This window comes from Neolamprologus multifasciatus, chromosome 3, assembly GCF_963576455.1.
Source record: "Neolamprologus multifasciatus chromosome 3, fNeoMul1.2, whole genome shotgun sequence".
Classification (NCBI taxonomy): domain Eukaryota; kingdom Metazoa; phylum Chordata; class Actinopteri; order Cichliformes; family Cichlidae; genus Neolamprologus; species Neolamprologus multifasciatus.
The window spans coordinates 17,387,816-17,402,641 of record NC_140441.1 but is presented as its reverse complement, the minus strand read 5'-3'; the positions used below and the strand labels follow the sequence as shown (position 1 = coordinate 17,402,641).

General features: G+C 41.0%; 1 protein-coding gene across 2 annotated transcripts in view; it reads right to left on the bottom strand.

The window, feature by feature from the left end:
• LOC146521809 (phospholipid-transporting ATPase ABCA1) overlaps positions 1 to 14,826 on the bottom strand; it is a 203,958-nt gene that overhangs the window by 26,100 nt on the left and 163,032 nt on the right. For both annotated transcript variants that reach the window (XM_085139650.1, XM_085139644.1), the window contains exons 43-44: positions 4,518 to 4,580; positions 3,048 to 3,154 (exon numbers count right to left, since the gene is read on the bottom strand). In XM_085139650.1, the coding sequence (XP_084995776.1) occupies positions 3,048 to 3,154; positions 4,518 to 4,580 (170 nt within the window). The remainder of the gene's footprint in view (positions 1 to 3,047; positions 3,155 to 4,517; positions 4,581 to 14,826) is intronic.

Here is a 14,826-nt window from a genome sequence, read left to right as displayed (position 1 = left end):
ATTTTCACTTGAAATCTCTTTCACCTGCTGCCTGGAGTCCACTAGAGCTCAACAAGGTCATATTGTGAACCGAAAACTCCATTAATCTAATTATATGTTGAGTTCTAGCTCTGAATAAAAGTTCACAATAACAGTGAGTAATAGTCCTTTGATAATTAAAGCACCACTACAGTGTTGCTATTTAAGTCTGTTAATGCTTCAGCGTTTTTTCATGTCAGTCTTAACCTTTCATATGAACATTAAAGCTTGCAGACGTCCAATCAGAAGCATCCATGAAACAGGCTTAAAACGTACCATCACACCGCATAAGGTAAAGTTTCTTTTTTTTTGCAATAACATTTTTAAGAGTGACTGACTCGCTATGAGCTAAACAGCTGCTCCGAGCTAACCGCTGTTAGGCTCTGTCGGTGTCAGATTTATCCAAAGCGTCTGGCTGTATTTCATTTGTAAAAAGGATCTCTTGGCCCCAAGTTTAAAGACTCTTAATGCACCGGTTTCCACTGTATTTCTTTTTTTCAATAGAGAAAATCATATTCACAAAAGTAATAACTAATTAATAATTTCACTTTTGCTTTTCTGTTTCATCTATCATAGATTTGGGACTAAATTTGAACATTATTTTCCATCACGAATAAGGCTGGGAATTTAAGTGCAGCATCTGGCCACAAGAGGGGAAGTGTCATAAGCCAGAAAATGCTTTGGAAATACAAATACAATTCCTGATAAAGTTGGAAAAACTGTAAAATGTAAATAAAAACTGAAAACAATTGTTTACAAATCTCATTAATCCATATCTTGTTTACAATAGAACCAGAGCATGCCCATTCCCACAGTCCGACACGTCTCATAGTAACGGGAAAAGTACCTTTCCATGTCGTTATGAAGCGCTACGGGTTCTACTCGCGGTGATAATCGACGCTTTGAACTGAGGCTCCAGTCCTCCATTGGAGCCCTAACCATAACCTTAACCCGATCACAGTGTAATCTAAAGCGATTCATGATGAGAACGTAAAGATTCATTCCATCTGGCTCTCATTCCTCCGAACACATAACATACCGACAATTTGTCACACGTGTCAGTATGATATGTGTTGCCATGAGAACGTGCTGCAGAAAGCATATCAAATGTTATATTTTAAGAAAGATATTTGCTTAATTTAAAGTTAATGGCACCAGCACATTTCTAGAACAGTTGCGGCTGTAAGACACATTGTAACACATTGACTATATCACCATGTACAGTACTTCATTTTTTTTAAATAATTTGGAGAAATCTCTGTAAGTAAGTGACAGGGTCAAAAATTTCCACTGGCTGCAGATGATCTTCGGACCTGCGGGCACTGCATTAAAAACAGGTATGATTCTGTTACGGAAATCACTGCACGTGCTCAGAAGCGCTTCCAGAAATCACTGTGTGCTATCTCAGTTCACCATGCAATCCACAAACACAGGTTAAGGCTCTATAATGGCATTACAGCCAAAGCTCACTGAATTGGTTGGAGACAAAGTTGAAAACCGTTCTCTCTGGAAAACATGGATGCTGTGTCTGCCAGACTAAAGAGGAGATGCCCCATCCAGTCTGGCTTGCACATCTGGAAAAACACAGTCAGTCTTAAAGCAACGTATGCTCCCCTCCAGACTGCATCTTTTTCAAGGCCTTGCATATTATAGCAGAACAACCTTAAACCACATACTGCAACAACATGACTTTGGTGTCCAAGTGCTGAACTGGCCTGCAGTCAGGAGCTTTCACTTTATTTTCTCAGTTTAAACATTTGATATGTTTTCTATTTTGAATAGACTTTTGGCTTATGGGATTTCCAAATCATTGTATTCTATTGTTATTTACATATTACGCATCATCTCAACAATTTTGGCACTGGGTTTGCACAGACTACACTGCTGTTAGCTTAGTGTAGAGAGTAAAACCTCTAAACTCTGGATGATCTTTGAAGACTGAGGATTCCAACAAGAGGAGTTAATTAGCCCAAAATATGTACTTATAAATGTGATGATGTGCATTAGCGTCTCTGTGGTAACTGAGGTAATCCACTTCCTTCTTGGTCTTCATCAAATAATGGCAGCTAATGAGCCACCTGCTGCGGTTAGCATGCTAGCTTTTCGTGAACAGTAAAAGCATGCTAAATGTAGGCATTGCTATTTTCTGCGAGCCCACAAATGCAGACAAGAGGGACGACTGCCATGAGAGCATAAACTTCCATTTAAGAGAAGCTGCCTTTTCTCTTCCACTAATCGTTCTTGCCAATGCACAGAAAGCGTAATGAGCTGAAAACAGAAGAGTGGGTGTAATCACATCTGTTTTTCCTTTTCTTTTTAATTTTCGTTCCCCCTAAAGGTCTCGGATTTTTCTCTGATCTCCTTTGTACCTACATTAATCAACATAAACACTGCTGAGCAAAGCGCTGCTCTGTTCGCTGCTTGTTTTTCGTTGAACACAAAGTCAATTGCAAGACGTGCGAATGAACAGCCGCGGCTCAACCGCACTCTGCCGTGCCGCCTTAAGAGATGCGCGCCAAGGCAACGGAACGCGGTTGTTTGTTCCTAAAAATAAGGAAGAGCAAACTTTCTTTCTCTCAAGTTTTTTGGTTTTTGGCATGTACAAAGATTTCTTATGACTGATATTGCAAGGCTGAGACAAAAAAAAAACAGAGCAGGGTGCAGGGTGAGGATATGAAAAGGAATGAAATATGTGTAAGCTGTACAAGAGGTAAGGAGGGGAAAAAAGGCGAGAGCTCAGTCTTCAGCATTTCTGAGAATCTCAGAGTAAGGAGAGAAAACCAAAGCTGAAGGAGAGACAGAGACAGCCAAATGTATAACAGATAGTAGAACTGCATAGCTGGGAAAAACAAAGACAGTGAGAGTGCCTGAGATGGAAAAATAGAAAGCGGTATTACAGAGAATGAATGTAGCTGTGGAACAGGATGTGAGCTATAAAAAAACTACAGCTCGATCCCCATCTGAGCAGCCTTCCTGGGTGGCTAATTATGATGAGGTACTTGGTGCACTAGTGGGAGTTAGGGCCTCACCTGTATCCATTTAGGAAGGCCTCTCCACTGGAGACTGGGATGTCTCCTGTCAGCATCTTGAACGTGGTGGTTTTTCCAGCTCCGTTGATTCCCAGCAAGCCGAAACACTGGCGGGGACAATGAGCGGAGGCGTCCGTTAGGGAAAACAGTATTTTACGGTGTCATTGAAAAACAGGCAGGGGAAACCGGCCTGGGATGATATTTCCAGTTTTCAGCACGCAGGTTTTTATAATAAATACCACTCATTAACACGTTTAATGAAGTTTACCTATAGACTGTGCAAATACTCGTCTGCTGCGTGTAACTGGGACTGCAGTTTATATTGCATGCTCGACTGCTTCGATGTTTAGCAAAATAACAAATTGATATATTCTGTGTGCAAACAAAACAACAAGACTGTAAATCAACACGGCAGGCGCACAGGAACAAATACTAAAAAAACTAAACAAAAAAACATTCCCAAAAGCATTTCTTCCTCACTCTGTAAATTGCTACAACAAACACCACCCTCTCTCTCTCTGTTTTTTTTTCCTGATGCTGCTGATTTTACTTCCCTCTAGAGGGCATGTGGCAGGAAGTTGTCCCCGCAGAGCCCCGCGGTCATGTGACCCGCCTTAGGTGCTCTGGCTCGGACATAAATATTTGATTTTTGTCATTCATTGATCCCTGCTTGTTTGTGACCTGTGCTTGCAAATGCACAGAGAGCTAAGCTTGATGTAAATAATGCATGGAAATGCAGTGTGTGATCAGCAGAGCCCCGTGAATCACAATATTCCACTGGCATTTACATTGGGCTTTGAGTCAACATTGGAAGGGAGGATAGGATACTAACGGAAAGTCCGCCGAGCACGAAAGCCTGTCAGCATTTGAGATTATGTTTAAATCAAGCTTCTAGCGCTACGCTGCGTGTGACAGTGAGTGTGTGTGTGTGTGATATCCCACATGATATAATGAGTTTTACACAGATAAGTTGTCCAGTTCCCTCCGTGGCGTTGGCCTGTTTGGTTTCCTTCTGCCAAGTGCACAGAACTCAACAATCACTGAGTCCACATGCTGCTGCTACACAACGCCCATTTCTTTCCTGCTCGTATCTTTAGTAGAGACTTAGCTGTAGTATGACTACATAAACAAGCCTGATAAGGAGATCACTGTTCCTACTAATGTCTTCTTTGAGAAGCGTGGAAGATATTTTAATTTGACTCTGAGAAAACACTGATCCAAACACTCTCAAACTGTCAAGAAATACACTTGCACTGTCAGTGCAATCGCCCAACTCAATGCCCTCGTGCTCTCGTCAGTCAGTACCGTCGGGCAATTCATATCATTCATATTTTATTTTCTGCAGAAACTGATTTTTGTGAAGTAATCAAAAGTACGATTGTTAAAAAAAAAAGCCCCACAACACGGAGAAGTGCAAACAGACAATCTACTTGAGAAGGTGCTTGTGTGATACAGCAGCATTTGACTCACCTCTGCGGCAGGAACGCCCACACATAGCCTGTCCACAGCGGGGGTGCTCTTCCGAGGGTATACCTGCAGGGAGCAGACAATAAAATGAATCAAGCAACCAGCAAGAGGAAGGGAGAGAAAGAAGGCGGGAGGCAATGGGAGTGTGGGAAGCAGACAGTGAGAAAGATAGCAAAGAGGATGGCATGAGAAAATATGGAGCGATAGGCCAGAGCAGCAGGGAGGAAGTGAGATGGAAGAAGCAGGTGGAAAAAGAGAGAGAGAGCGTGAGAGAACGCAAAGGAAACAAATTTTAACAAGAAGGGATCATTTGCAACATTTAGAGTGAGCCAGATGGGAAAAGCTATTTAAAAAAAAGTTAGACACTTGCGCAGAGGAGAGAGGGAGAGGACATAAAAATGAGTATTTGTGGCTGCAGTGACAGCATTCATGAGCAAATCTGTCTTGACTTTGAGTACCACTTTAGCAACCTCAATAACCATCAACACACTGTCACTAGATTACCAGCATTTTATGCACCCAGCGCATTCGGCCACATTCACTGGCCTCGAAATACAGTGTGACGACCTTGGTGAAAAAGCATGCCATCTTTTCTGTTAAAGAAGTCTTAAACCCAGTTTAATAAGACCGCTCAACACAAATTGTCAATTAAATGGAAGATTAAACGACCTCATCATTTTTGGAGAATGGCTGCTTGCATCAAGGAGTTCTTGGGTTGAATCTTAATTGTGAAATTACATTTATCTCATACAACACAACATCCTCGATTGAAAAACAAAACTGATGTTATGGTGTAAAAATCTGCAGTTCTTCAAATGGCCACTTGAGGCTTATTCCCCAAAAATGAAAACTTGAGAGCAAACTAATGATACAGCTTTACAGCAGCCTTACAAAAGAAATACAGATAATTTGCTGGTTAGTAAAAACTGTAGTTGTTCTCAAACTTTCAAAATCTGAAAAAAATTCCCAAACCACAAAATATATTTGAACCATTAATTCACATTAAAAAAATAATACAAATTAAATTTTTGCTAGATAAAGTCAGCAAATTAGCCTTCAGCAAACCCTTTTTGGTTGCTTTCTGTACCTAAAAACAATTTTGCTTAATTTGGTTTCTTTCTCTTTTTTTTCAAACAAATTGAGAACATATGGTTATATTATAACCAGAGGTCTATGAGTAAAGGTAAGGAATAATTAAGAGTGTGAAGAGATAGCGAAATGCTGAATAAGTAGTGAACGCTGATATATTTTTACTGTTTACATTAATTATTAAGACCTAAAAGTATATTTTCCTTTGGCGTTGGTTAGCTGAGTTACCAGTTAGAGTTACAGGCGGAGACCTTTTTTCAGGTTCACTGGTTGTAGACAATAAGGAACCTGTTGTTCAGTTTCTAAAGTGAGTATCAGTGTTGCCAACTCCTCAGTAAGGAAAATCGCTATTGGCTGTCCTAAAAGTCGCTAGAAGTCGCTAAATGACGTCATCGCCTAATTTGCATAATTGGTCATGCTAATATAATTGTAACCTACGTTGTTGGAGAGAGAAATAACATCGTGGAAGAGACATAAAGTGAGTAAAAAACGTCCTAAATGCATTTAGAATTCATTTAGAACTACAAATTAAATTTCTTTTAGCAATTATTGTTTTTTTTAATGTCACAATTCCAACCCTGCTCCTTTATCCGGGCCTGGACTGGCAAAAGTGACCTGAAATAGGCACTCTGGTGGAGTTACTGTGTATGTGTGTTTATAAGTAGTTTTAAACCTCGTGATCCACAAAACAGCATAACAGTAAAAGAAGAACTGACTGCGGTACAGTCAGTGCGAGAGCAGAGGCTTCGCTCACGCGCGATTCATTTGCAGTTCGGACGCACAGGTGTGAACATCTTCTGCCCTGCAGCTGGGGGAGGACTATCCTCTGTCCGTGAGTGCTTTGGAACGGGTGAGGTGCCCAAGGCAGCACCCGCTGCTTGTTGAGAGTAAAAGCGATACCCGCTTTCACGTCAAAAAGTCGTCATAAATAAGTCTCCAATAATACCAGAAAAAGTCGCCAGATTTGTCGCTAGTCGCTTTTTAGAAAACAAAGTCGCTAAGGGGGTCTGAAAACTCGCTAAATATAGCGACAAAGTCGCTAAGTTGGCAACACTGGTGAGTATGTCTTTTAAGCCTGTTTGTGCTAGCCAAATTAGCTTCCCCTTTAGCAAACACTGAAATGCTAACCAAGCTAGCCAGTGGTATCATTAGCTGAAAACTCTCTTCTTGTCTAAATATGGTTCAGTCAAAAAAACAAACAAACAACCAAACAAATAAGAGCAGAAAACATATTATATTAGCAATTGGCTTCAATGAGTAAAGAGATTATCTCTATACTTCTGTAGTTAAGAAATATTTAATAGTGTCGAGAGACAGTGGATAGAGAACTGCTAAGTAACTGATTAGTATTGATACATTTTTAATGTTTAAATTATTAAGACCTATAAGTGTGGCTTGTTTTCAGCCACAGGTGGGAAGCATGTTTTTCAGGGTTTACTGGATCTAGACAATGTGAGACATCAAGATAAACCAGTGGGTAAAGCGATAGATATGAACATCTTAGATAGGCTGTGATCTTACTTTAGTATTATTTTGTGGTGGCATACTTGCTGAAACTAACATATGGTTTAGATATGAGCTCTGGCTAGTTAAACCTCCTTTATGCTATGCTGAGGACTCCACCAATGCCTAAAGGTAATATATAGTGTTTTAGATATGCATTGTTCTATTATATTTGCCATATAATTGCTTTGTTTGTCTGTTAGCTTCACTAAACTAACATATTTTAGCTTTAATTGTAGGTGGAATATTTGATTATAATTGAGTAGACAGAGGAGACTTTTTTTGGCGATATCCTGCTTTAAGATATTGTTGTTGCTGTATGGGGAGGAAAAAAATAACCAGTATATTTAATATATATTTAATATTTAACATCTCATTGCAATCAATGCCTGTCCAAACCAAGGCAGACCATTTGATTGACCACACAAGTTCCAATCAGAATTAGAATCATATCTTCAACAATGCAAAAAAAAATTCTTGTAATTGGATTGTGAGTCAGCATCATGTCAAGGCTGTGCGGTTACACTTTCAATAAAAAGGTGGCTTCCCACAGATTTACTTTCATCTTTTTGCTGACAAATGCAAAATATAGAAACATCTACTTCAAATGAAAATGTTTTGTTAAATTACAAAAATCAAAAATCATGAACATCCAACAAAATTAAGCATTTCTTTTGGTGCCCTTCTACTTTGAAGGCTACATATGGGTTGTGTATGCTTTCAGTGTGACTTGGAATCAGTGTTGCTTTGTTCTCATGTGGAAAGACAAGACAAGGCCTTTGTTCTTACTGGAGAGTGTGACAGTTTAAGATATTTAGCATTCAAAATCAAGGACAGCACTGTGCCCTTTTGAGTTAAAATAAGAGTGTCTGTTTTGGTTTCATAAAAGCTGAAAAAAGACTTATCTGCGAGTGTTGTGCATGGTTATGTTCTCATATTGGAGAGGTGCACTGGAACAAAAACGTGTTGCTAAATTTTTGTTAGTATGAATGTTACATTTCTTGGTATTTAAAAACTTTGTATCCAAAGTAAATGCAAATTTAAGTCTGACAAACAATGACATTACATTTATTACACAGTTGGCACATCAAAAGCATCTATTAAAAGCAGGAGTAGCACAGATCCATCATTTTTCCAGCACCATCTGGCACCTGCATTCAGTATTTATCAATCTGTATTACATATACTACCTTTCAGTGATAGTTTTAGGTGCTAAAGCTACATCAAAGCGAGAGATATATGTATGGAGGAAGGCAATTAAAGGATAATTCCCCTCTGGCTCGAGTACCGCTGCAGCTGTCATGATAAGCAGACCGACATCTAATCAGATGAGACGGCTTTGAAAATAGGATGTCGGCACCTAAAAAGCTAAAATACAGATTTAGGTTTTAACATCTCAAGTCTTGAGTTTCAAATGCTGCATTTCTGGCTAAACCATGTACACTTACGGTCCTTTTTCTTTTTTAAACAGTACTGCAGATCATGACTCACAGTGCAAAGGTTCACATTTTTTGACACCTTTTACCTTCACAGCCCTGTTAAAAGAACGTGTACCCTTCAATCTCACCACTCTTCACGTCTTGAACAAGTACAAACCTCTGGAAATGACGTACAGTGAACTCATTATTAAGTTCAAGAAGCCAGTTTGAGATGATTTGAACTTTGATAAATGGTTTTTATCCTGCTCGAAGCCGCCATCACAAGATGGTACACGCTTGTAAAGGGATGGACATGGTCAGTAGCAGTTTTTGATACGGGCGACACGGGCGGTTGCCCAGGGCGGCATCGTGGTGGGGGGGGGCGGCATCACGGGCATCGAAAAAAATAAAAAATAAAAAAATTGCTTGTACTCATGCTGCCCTGACGTCATGCCAGCGCATATTGGGAACGGCATAGGCACCGATCGGTTTTCTATCGCCCGTTTTCTGGGAGTAAGGGCGCCCTCCGTTTGCGAGGTGCACCTGCTGCTTGCGGCACAGGGAGGAGAGGGCGGGGCGGCGGGGGATTCACTGGCTGGCTGGAGCAGCATCTAATAACCAACTCGCAAAATAAAACAAAATAAAATCAAACCAACAAACACGAAAACACCAGATATCATGATACAGACTTATAATTTGCGCCGATGTTTTTTCGAAATTCTATAAAGTGAGCACGAGAGCCCTCGGTGCGCCTGCTCGCTGCTGAAGTCAAAGTAAACTTTATTGTCATCTCTGCTACATACAGTCCAGTATATAGAGAGACGAGACGACGAGGCTCCAGTTACAGCAGGACGAGTATACAAACAATATATATAAGAAGAGTAAGAAAATAAATATACACTTTAGGATTCGGGGTAAAGGGATCTATAACAATTTAAAATTTATAATTTACAGTTTGATGATTTAAAGTCTCACACACAACCCGTCGAAGGGGGAGAGGCCGACTGCTTCCAAATAGAGCACATTTCATTCATAATGTTGTAAATCCAAGCCTATTATGTATTCATGGTTTGAATCCTGGGTTGTGTGAAATCCCAGAAATAAACCCTAGACAAAGTCAATCTGTGAACTAAGGTGTAGGTCTATTAGGTTATGTTGTGGTGATCCTCGTGTTGGGGGATGGGTGTTCATACTGGAGTGCAAAATTAAAACCAATGGAAGATGGACAAGAAAAGTTCAAAGCCATCAGGTCCTCAGTTTAGAAAAAACAAAAAAAGTAGAGGAGTCAAAACGAGAAACGGGGGGCAGCAGAGGGAGTGTTCGCCCAGGGCGCCAAACAGGCTAGGACCGCCACTGGACATGGTCAGCAAGAACACTCAGGTTGGCTGCGACATTTAAACAATGCTTAACTGGTACTAAGAGACCCAAAGCATGCCAAGAAAATATCCCCCACACCATTACACAACATTTTTCCAATCTCCTATTGTCCAATTTTGGTGAATTGTAGCCTCAGTGCATTTCTTGCCCAATGTCGTGCTCACGTTGAAACTTCAGCTGGTTGTCTTCACCACGCCAACATGCCTAAAGGTACTGAGGGTAATGAGCTTGGTTTGTAAGAGGAGTAAAAGAGGCCTAAAAAGATCCCTTCACTGCGCCTCAACCCCCTAACATCTTGTGTCAGGTGGTCTCAATAAGTCACATGATAGGGTGAGGTAAGGTCTCACCATGGTTTTACTTGAAATAATGATGATAATGACCCACGCCATTTTTCACACCTTGTCTTATGTGATGAGGCACATGATCAATAGTGGGTCATTGACCCTCCTAACGGACAACTCCCACTAGGGTTTAAATACCTGGGACTCTGCACCATTTGGTTTTAGAACTGAAGAAGCTTCTCGGATGAGAGGTGAAATTCTTCAAGTAACTTAAAGAAGGCCAGTCGCTTGTGAGAAATGATCAGGTGTGCTGTGGAAGATTATCTGGTTCTACCTGATTAGTACTCTAAGCGATCAGCGTATGCTAGAGGGCAGTACAACTACCTGCTCAAATTAAATGGGTTGCCAATGAAGAAGAAATTACATAATAGTCATGCTGTGAGTGAGACAATGCAACGATAAATATTTGATAGATAAATATTTGAAAAAAATAGTCAATCTGACCTGGGTCGTGGAGAAAATTCCAACCCAGAAGAAGACCCTAGCATGAGTAGTGGTCAGAAGAAAGCAAAAAAGGTATACTGGGAACAAACCGAACTAATTCTGCTATACCTGGTGCAAGGGGAAAATGATCAATATGCTTTTTGTGACAGTCTTGTTTGGTGGTGTGCGGTGTGATTTTTCTAATGTGAAACATGTGCCGTGGCTCCTAAAACTGTAACTCTATAAACTGTATTTATTACAACCTTATTTAGTATAGTTCCAACAAGCACCCCCCCCCCTCCCCCACTCAATGTGCAATATCACTGATCACACTGCACCTCGCAATGCACCTGCTAGTTAGATGGCATGTATGTGTATGTATATAGATGTAAGCGTGTATGTGGAAATATGTATGTGTATGTATGTACGGATGCATATATGTATGTATGTGCGTGTATGTTTGCAGGTGTATGTATAACTTGTACAAATCTTTCTTGTGTAAATGTACAATTTGTCTGTTATTGTGTAAATGCTTAAGCTATTGTGGACTTCACACACATGGAGAAATGCCAAACTGCCTTTCATTGTTCCTGTAACAGTGACAATAAAAAGCTATTCTATTCTATTCTATTCCAAAGGTTGGGAAACACTGCCTTAGACTACAAAGACCTGGATGACTGAGAACCTACACAGAATTAAAGGCAGTGAGTTACTGCCATGCCTGATTAACTGGTGTGAGTCTAAACAATTTAAATTATTAACACGATGCAAATGGAGTCACAAGCAGGCTCTAGTTTGCCTTTTAAGATGAAATTTGAGAAAGGGAAAACTGCCAGAAAATATACTTTTTGGAAAAAAGCTGAAAAACCTCAAAATCACTTAAGTCGAGTCTGGTAATCTCTCAAAAATGGGTAAATAGGTTTTAGGCTAATGAACAGTTGAATCTATGTATAAATGTTTTTGTAGACAAATGTACGCCCACTCTAAATGTAAAACCAAGAGCTCTTGCCAAAGGAGTCTCATTTGAACGACTTAAATGCCCTCAGTACACATTAGCACATTAGCACACTTGTAGTATGCCAAGGTGCCACTCATCACTCGTTCTCCTTAATCCTAACAGCTGTCACAAGGTTTCTTGAAACTTTCCCTGTCATCTCAGTGAGTGACTGGAAGGTTAAACTGACAGCACTGGGCCTGGAAAATGCTCACAGACGGACACACTTCCATCGATTATGGTGTCGACGCTAATGCAGCAGCTAAGTGGAGGCTACCAGGTGGGGCGCATAGCAAAACGCTCCTGTTTAGTGCAGCAGGATAAGGAAGGGGAGGAGCAGGTATCTGACAGATGATTGATGGCCTGTCGATCGCTTCAGAGGCATGCTCAGATTTATGACAGGGCCCAGCCTGTGGCACATGGCCACCAAAGCCATGTGCTCATTGATCATTTTATTATCTACACCCCCCCAATGGATGGGGCACAGCTGTGGAGGGAGTCAATGAGGGCACTGCAGGAAGAATCCTGATGCCTTCTGCCAATGCTCTGCTGTGTTTGTGTGGCGATGGGCCACTGTGTCTCATCTCATAGACGTGCTGTCAACTGCGAATGTGCACATGAGTAATAACTGAAGTGCTTATCGACAGCAGACTATTTCAGCCAAACCGAGTGAATACTTTCGTACTGTTTGAAAGGCACATTTGCAACAATGATTTTAAGAACTTTAAAGACGTTAGCTCTACAACTCTTAGCTGAACAACTAGCATTCCTACAACCCGGCCCAACTTTTTGCCTTTGAAGATGATTTGTAATACATTACCCATCCAACTGTTTTGTTCAGTAATTACCCGAGGGAGTGTGGCGCACAACTGTGTTTCGTGAGCAACGAGTGAGAGATTAAGTATGGTGCGAATGAGCAGACCAAGGGAGTAAAGGAGCGAAGAGAGGTGGTAAGAAGCAAAAGGCTGTTAGATCGTCCAGCTGTCGGCACTGGAGCTGCAAAGCAGGCTGCTGTGGTGACACTTCCTGCTGCCACGCTGCCCGCAGGGAGGGAACATCTGCCAATGGATGAGGCGTTAATCTTGGTGGTGTTGAGGCTCGCACCGCCACAGTATGCTCAGTCTCACACACACCGAGGAAAGGAGGGCCAGAGCTACATAGAAGCGCAGACCCTTTCCACCTCTAAAAGTGTAATCTTGTTTGGTTCTTGTGCCCACTTATGATGTTTGTGATAGCGCACAGCTGCAGGCTACCAACCTGTCTTTCCCATTTGGCCTGGAAAAGAATATTGCTCGAGCACATGAAGGGAGTAAAGTTCGCCCACACACACGTCCACATATTCAGGTGAACTAAAGTATTTACGTACAATAATGCATAATGATTCAGAAATATAGGTATTGAGTGTTGCAAAAAGTATTGTAGGTGGACTACACAATTTTCCACATATAAAAAAGTAAACATTAACATAATCTATAGCAGGAAGTCATAAAATAAGAGGCCAGGGACATGCAGAGGGCAGGGTGAATTTATCAGGTTGCAAGAAAAGGTGAGAGGTCACAGGATAAAGGTCCATCATCAAACCAAATTTCTTCTTTGAGCATTATTAGTTATGTAATTAATGACATATAAGGAAAAAGAGAGATCATTATTATTACTCTGAGAGCTTATTATTCAACATTTCAGTTCATTCACATGTTCTCTATAATGAAAATCTTTGCACTCAATATCCCAAGTACAATCTTCATGAGTACCCTGTTATTGTAAAACCAACCAAGCTCATTTTGACCCCAATATAAAATAATTGAAACACAAAACTAGCAGGTCTTGGGTCTGCCTCGAGGTCTGCGTTACAAGCCTGTAACACCTCACCTAGGAGGTTCCCAGGAGGCATCCTGGTCAGATGGCCAAACCATCTCAACTGGATCCTTTTGATGCAGAGGAGTAGCAGCTCTGCTCTGAATGACCGAGCTCCTGTAAGGTCGAGCCCAGACGCCCTCACGAGGAAACTTGCTTCCGCTGCTGAAATCCACGATCTCATTCACTCGGTCACTACTCAGAGCCCACGGCCACAGGTGAGGGTAGAAATGAAGCTTCATTGGTAAATTGACAGCTTCACCGTCACGGTTAGCTCACTCTTCACCAAAACAGGTCAGTACAACGTCAGCATCACTGCCAAGACGGCACCCACACCCCTCTCCCCTCACTCATGAACAAAGCACAAGACAAACTCCATCACTTGGGGCAGCAACTCATTCCTGACCCAGAGCAGCCACTCTACTCTTTTCCAGCTAAGAACCATGGCCTTGAACTTAGAGTTGCTAATTCTCATCCCACCTGCTTCACCTCTTGGCTGCAAACAGCCTCAGCGCAGGCTGCTGGAGATCACGGTTCGATGAAGCCAAAAGAAGCACATCATCTGTAAAAAGATACCCAAACTCTTCACCCTCCACCTAGAGTTTCTTGGCTGCGCCTAGATATTCTGTCCATAAATATTATGAACAGAATCAGTGGCAGAGGTCAGCTTTCTCACATACAGTAGATCCAGCTGCATCTCAAATGTGATATTTACTAAACGTTACCTTTACAAACAAAGGCAAGAGAATTTTAAGCAGGTTTAAAGATAAAAGACATTTTAAGACAGTTTGACCTTATTTGACTTTGAAAAAGAGGTCATTGGTCCAAAGTGGTGTGATATTTCCTCATTCCCTATATGCCAGCATGTTGTCAATGCAAACAATGGCAGTAAGAAACATTTTTTAATAGCTCTATCAAGCATTATTGTCACTGTGACCTTCAAATTAATCTTTTGACCTTGAAGAAAGGATCAGAGGTCACAGGTGACGTGACTTTTGAATCTTTATACATGACTTTCTATAGGTTGAAAGAACACAGCACACTTGTAAGACTCATAGTTTCTCATTTTTAAGGCTTTTTGTTCATTTTCAACCAACAAATTGTTAAGTTGACCTTGAAGACATCGGTGGATGTCGGGCTGTTAAAACGACCCCACTCTCCACCCCTATAAAGTTTTATCACAATTCATTCAAAGCTTTTCGAGTTATCGTGTTTTCAGGCAGAATAATGACATGCAAACACTGAAAACATAACCTCCATGGCGGGGTAATTTTGTGGGGAACAAACTGACTGACAAAAGTGATGAAATATTG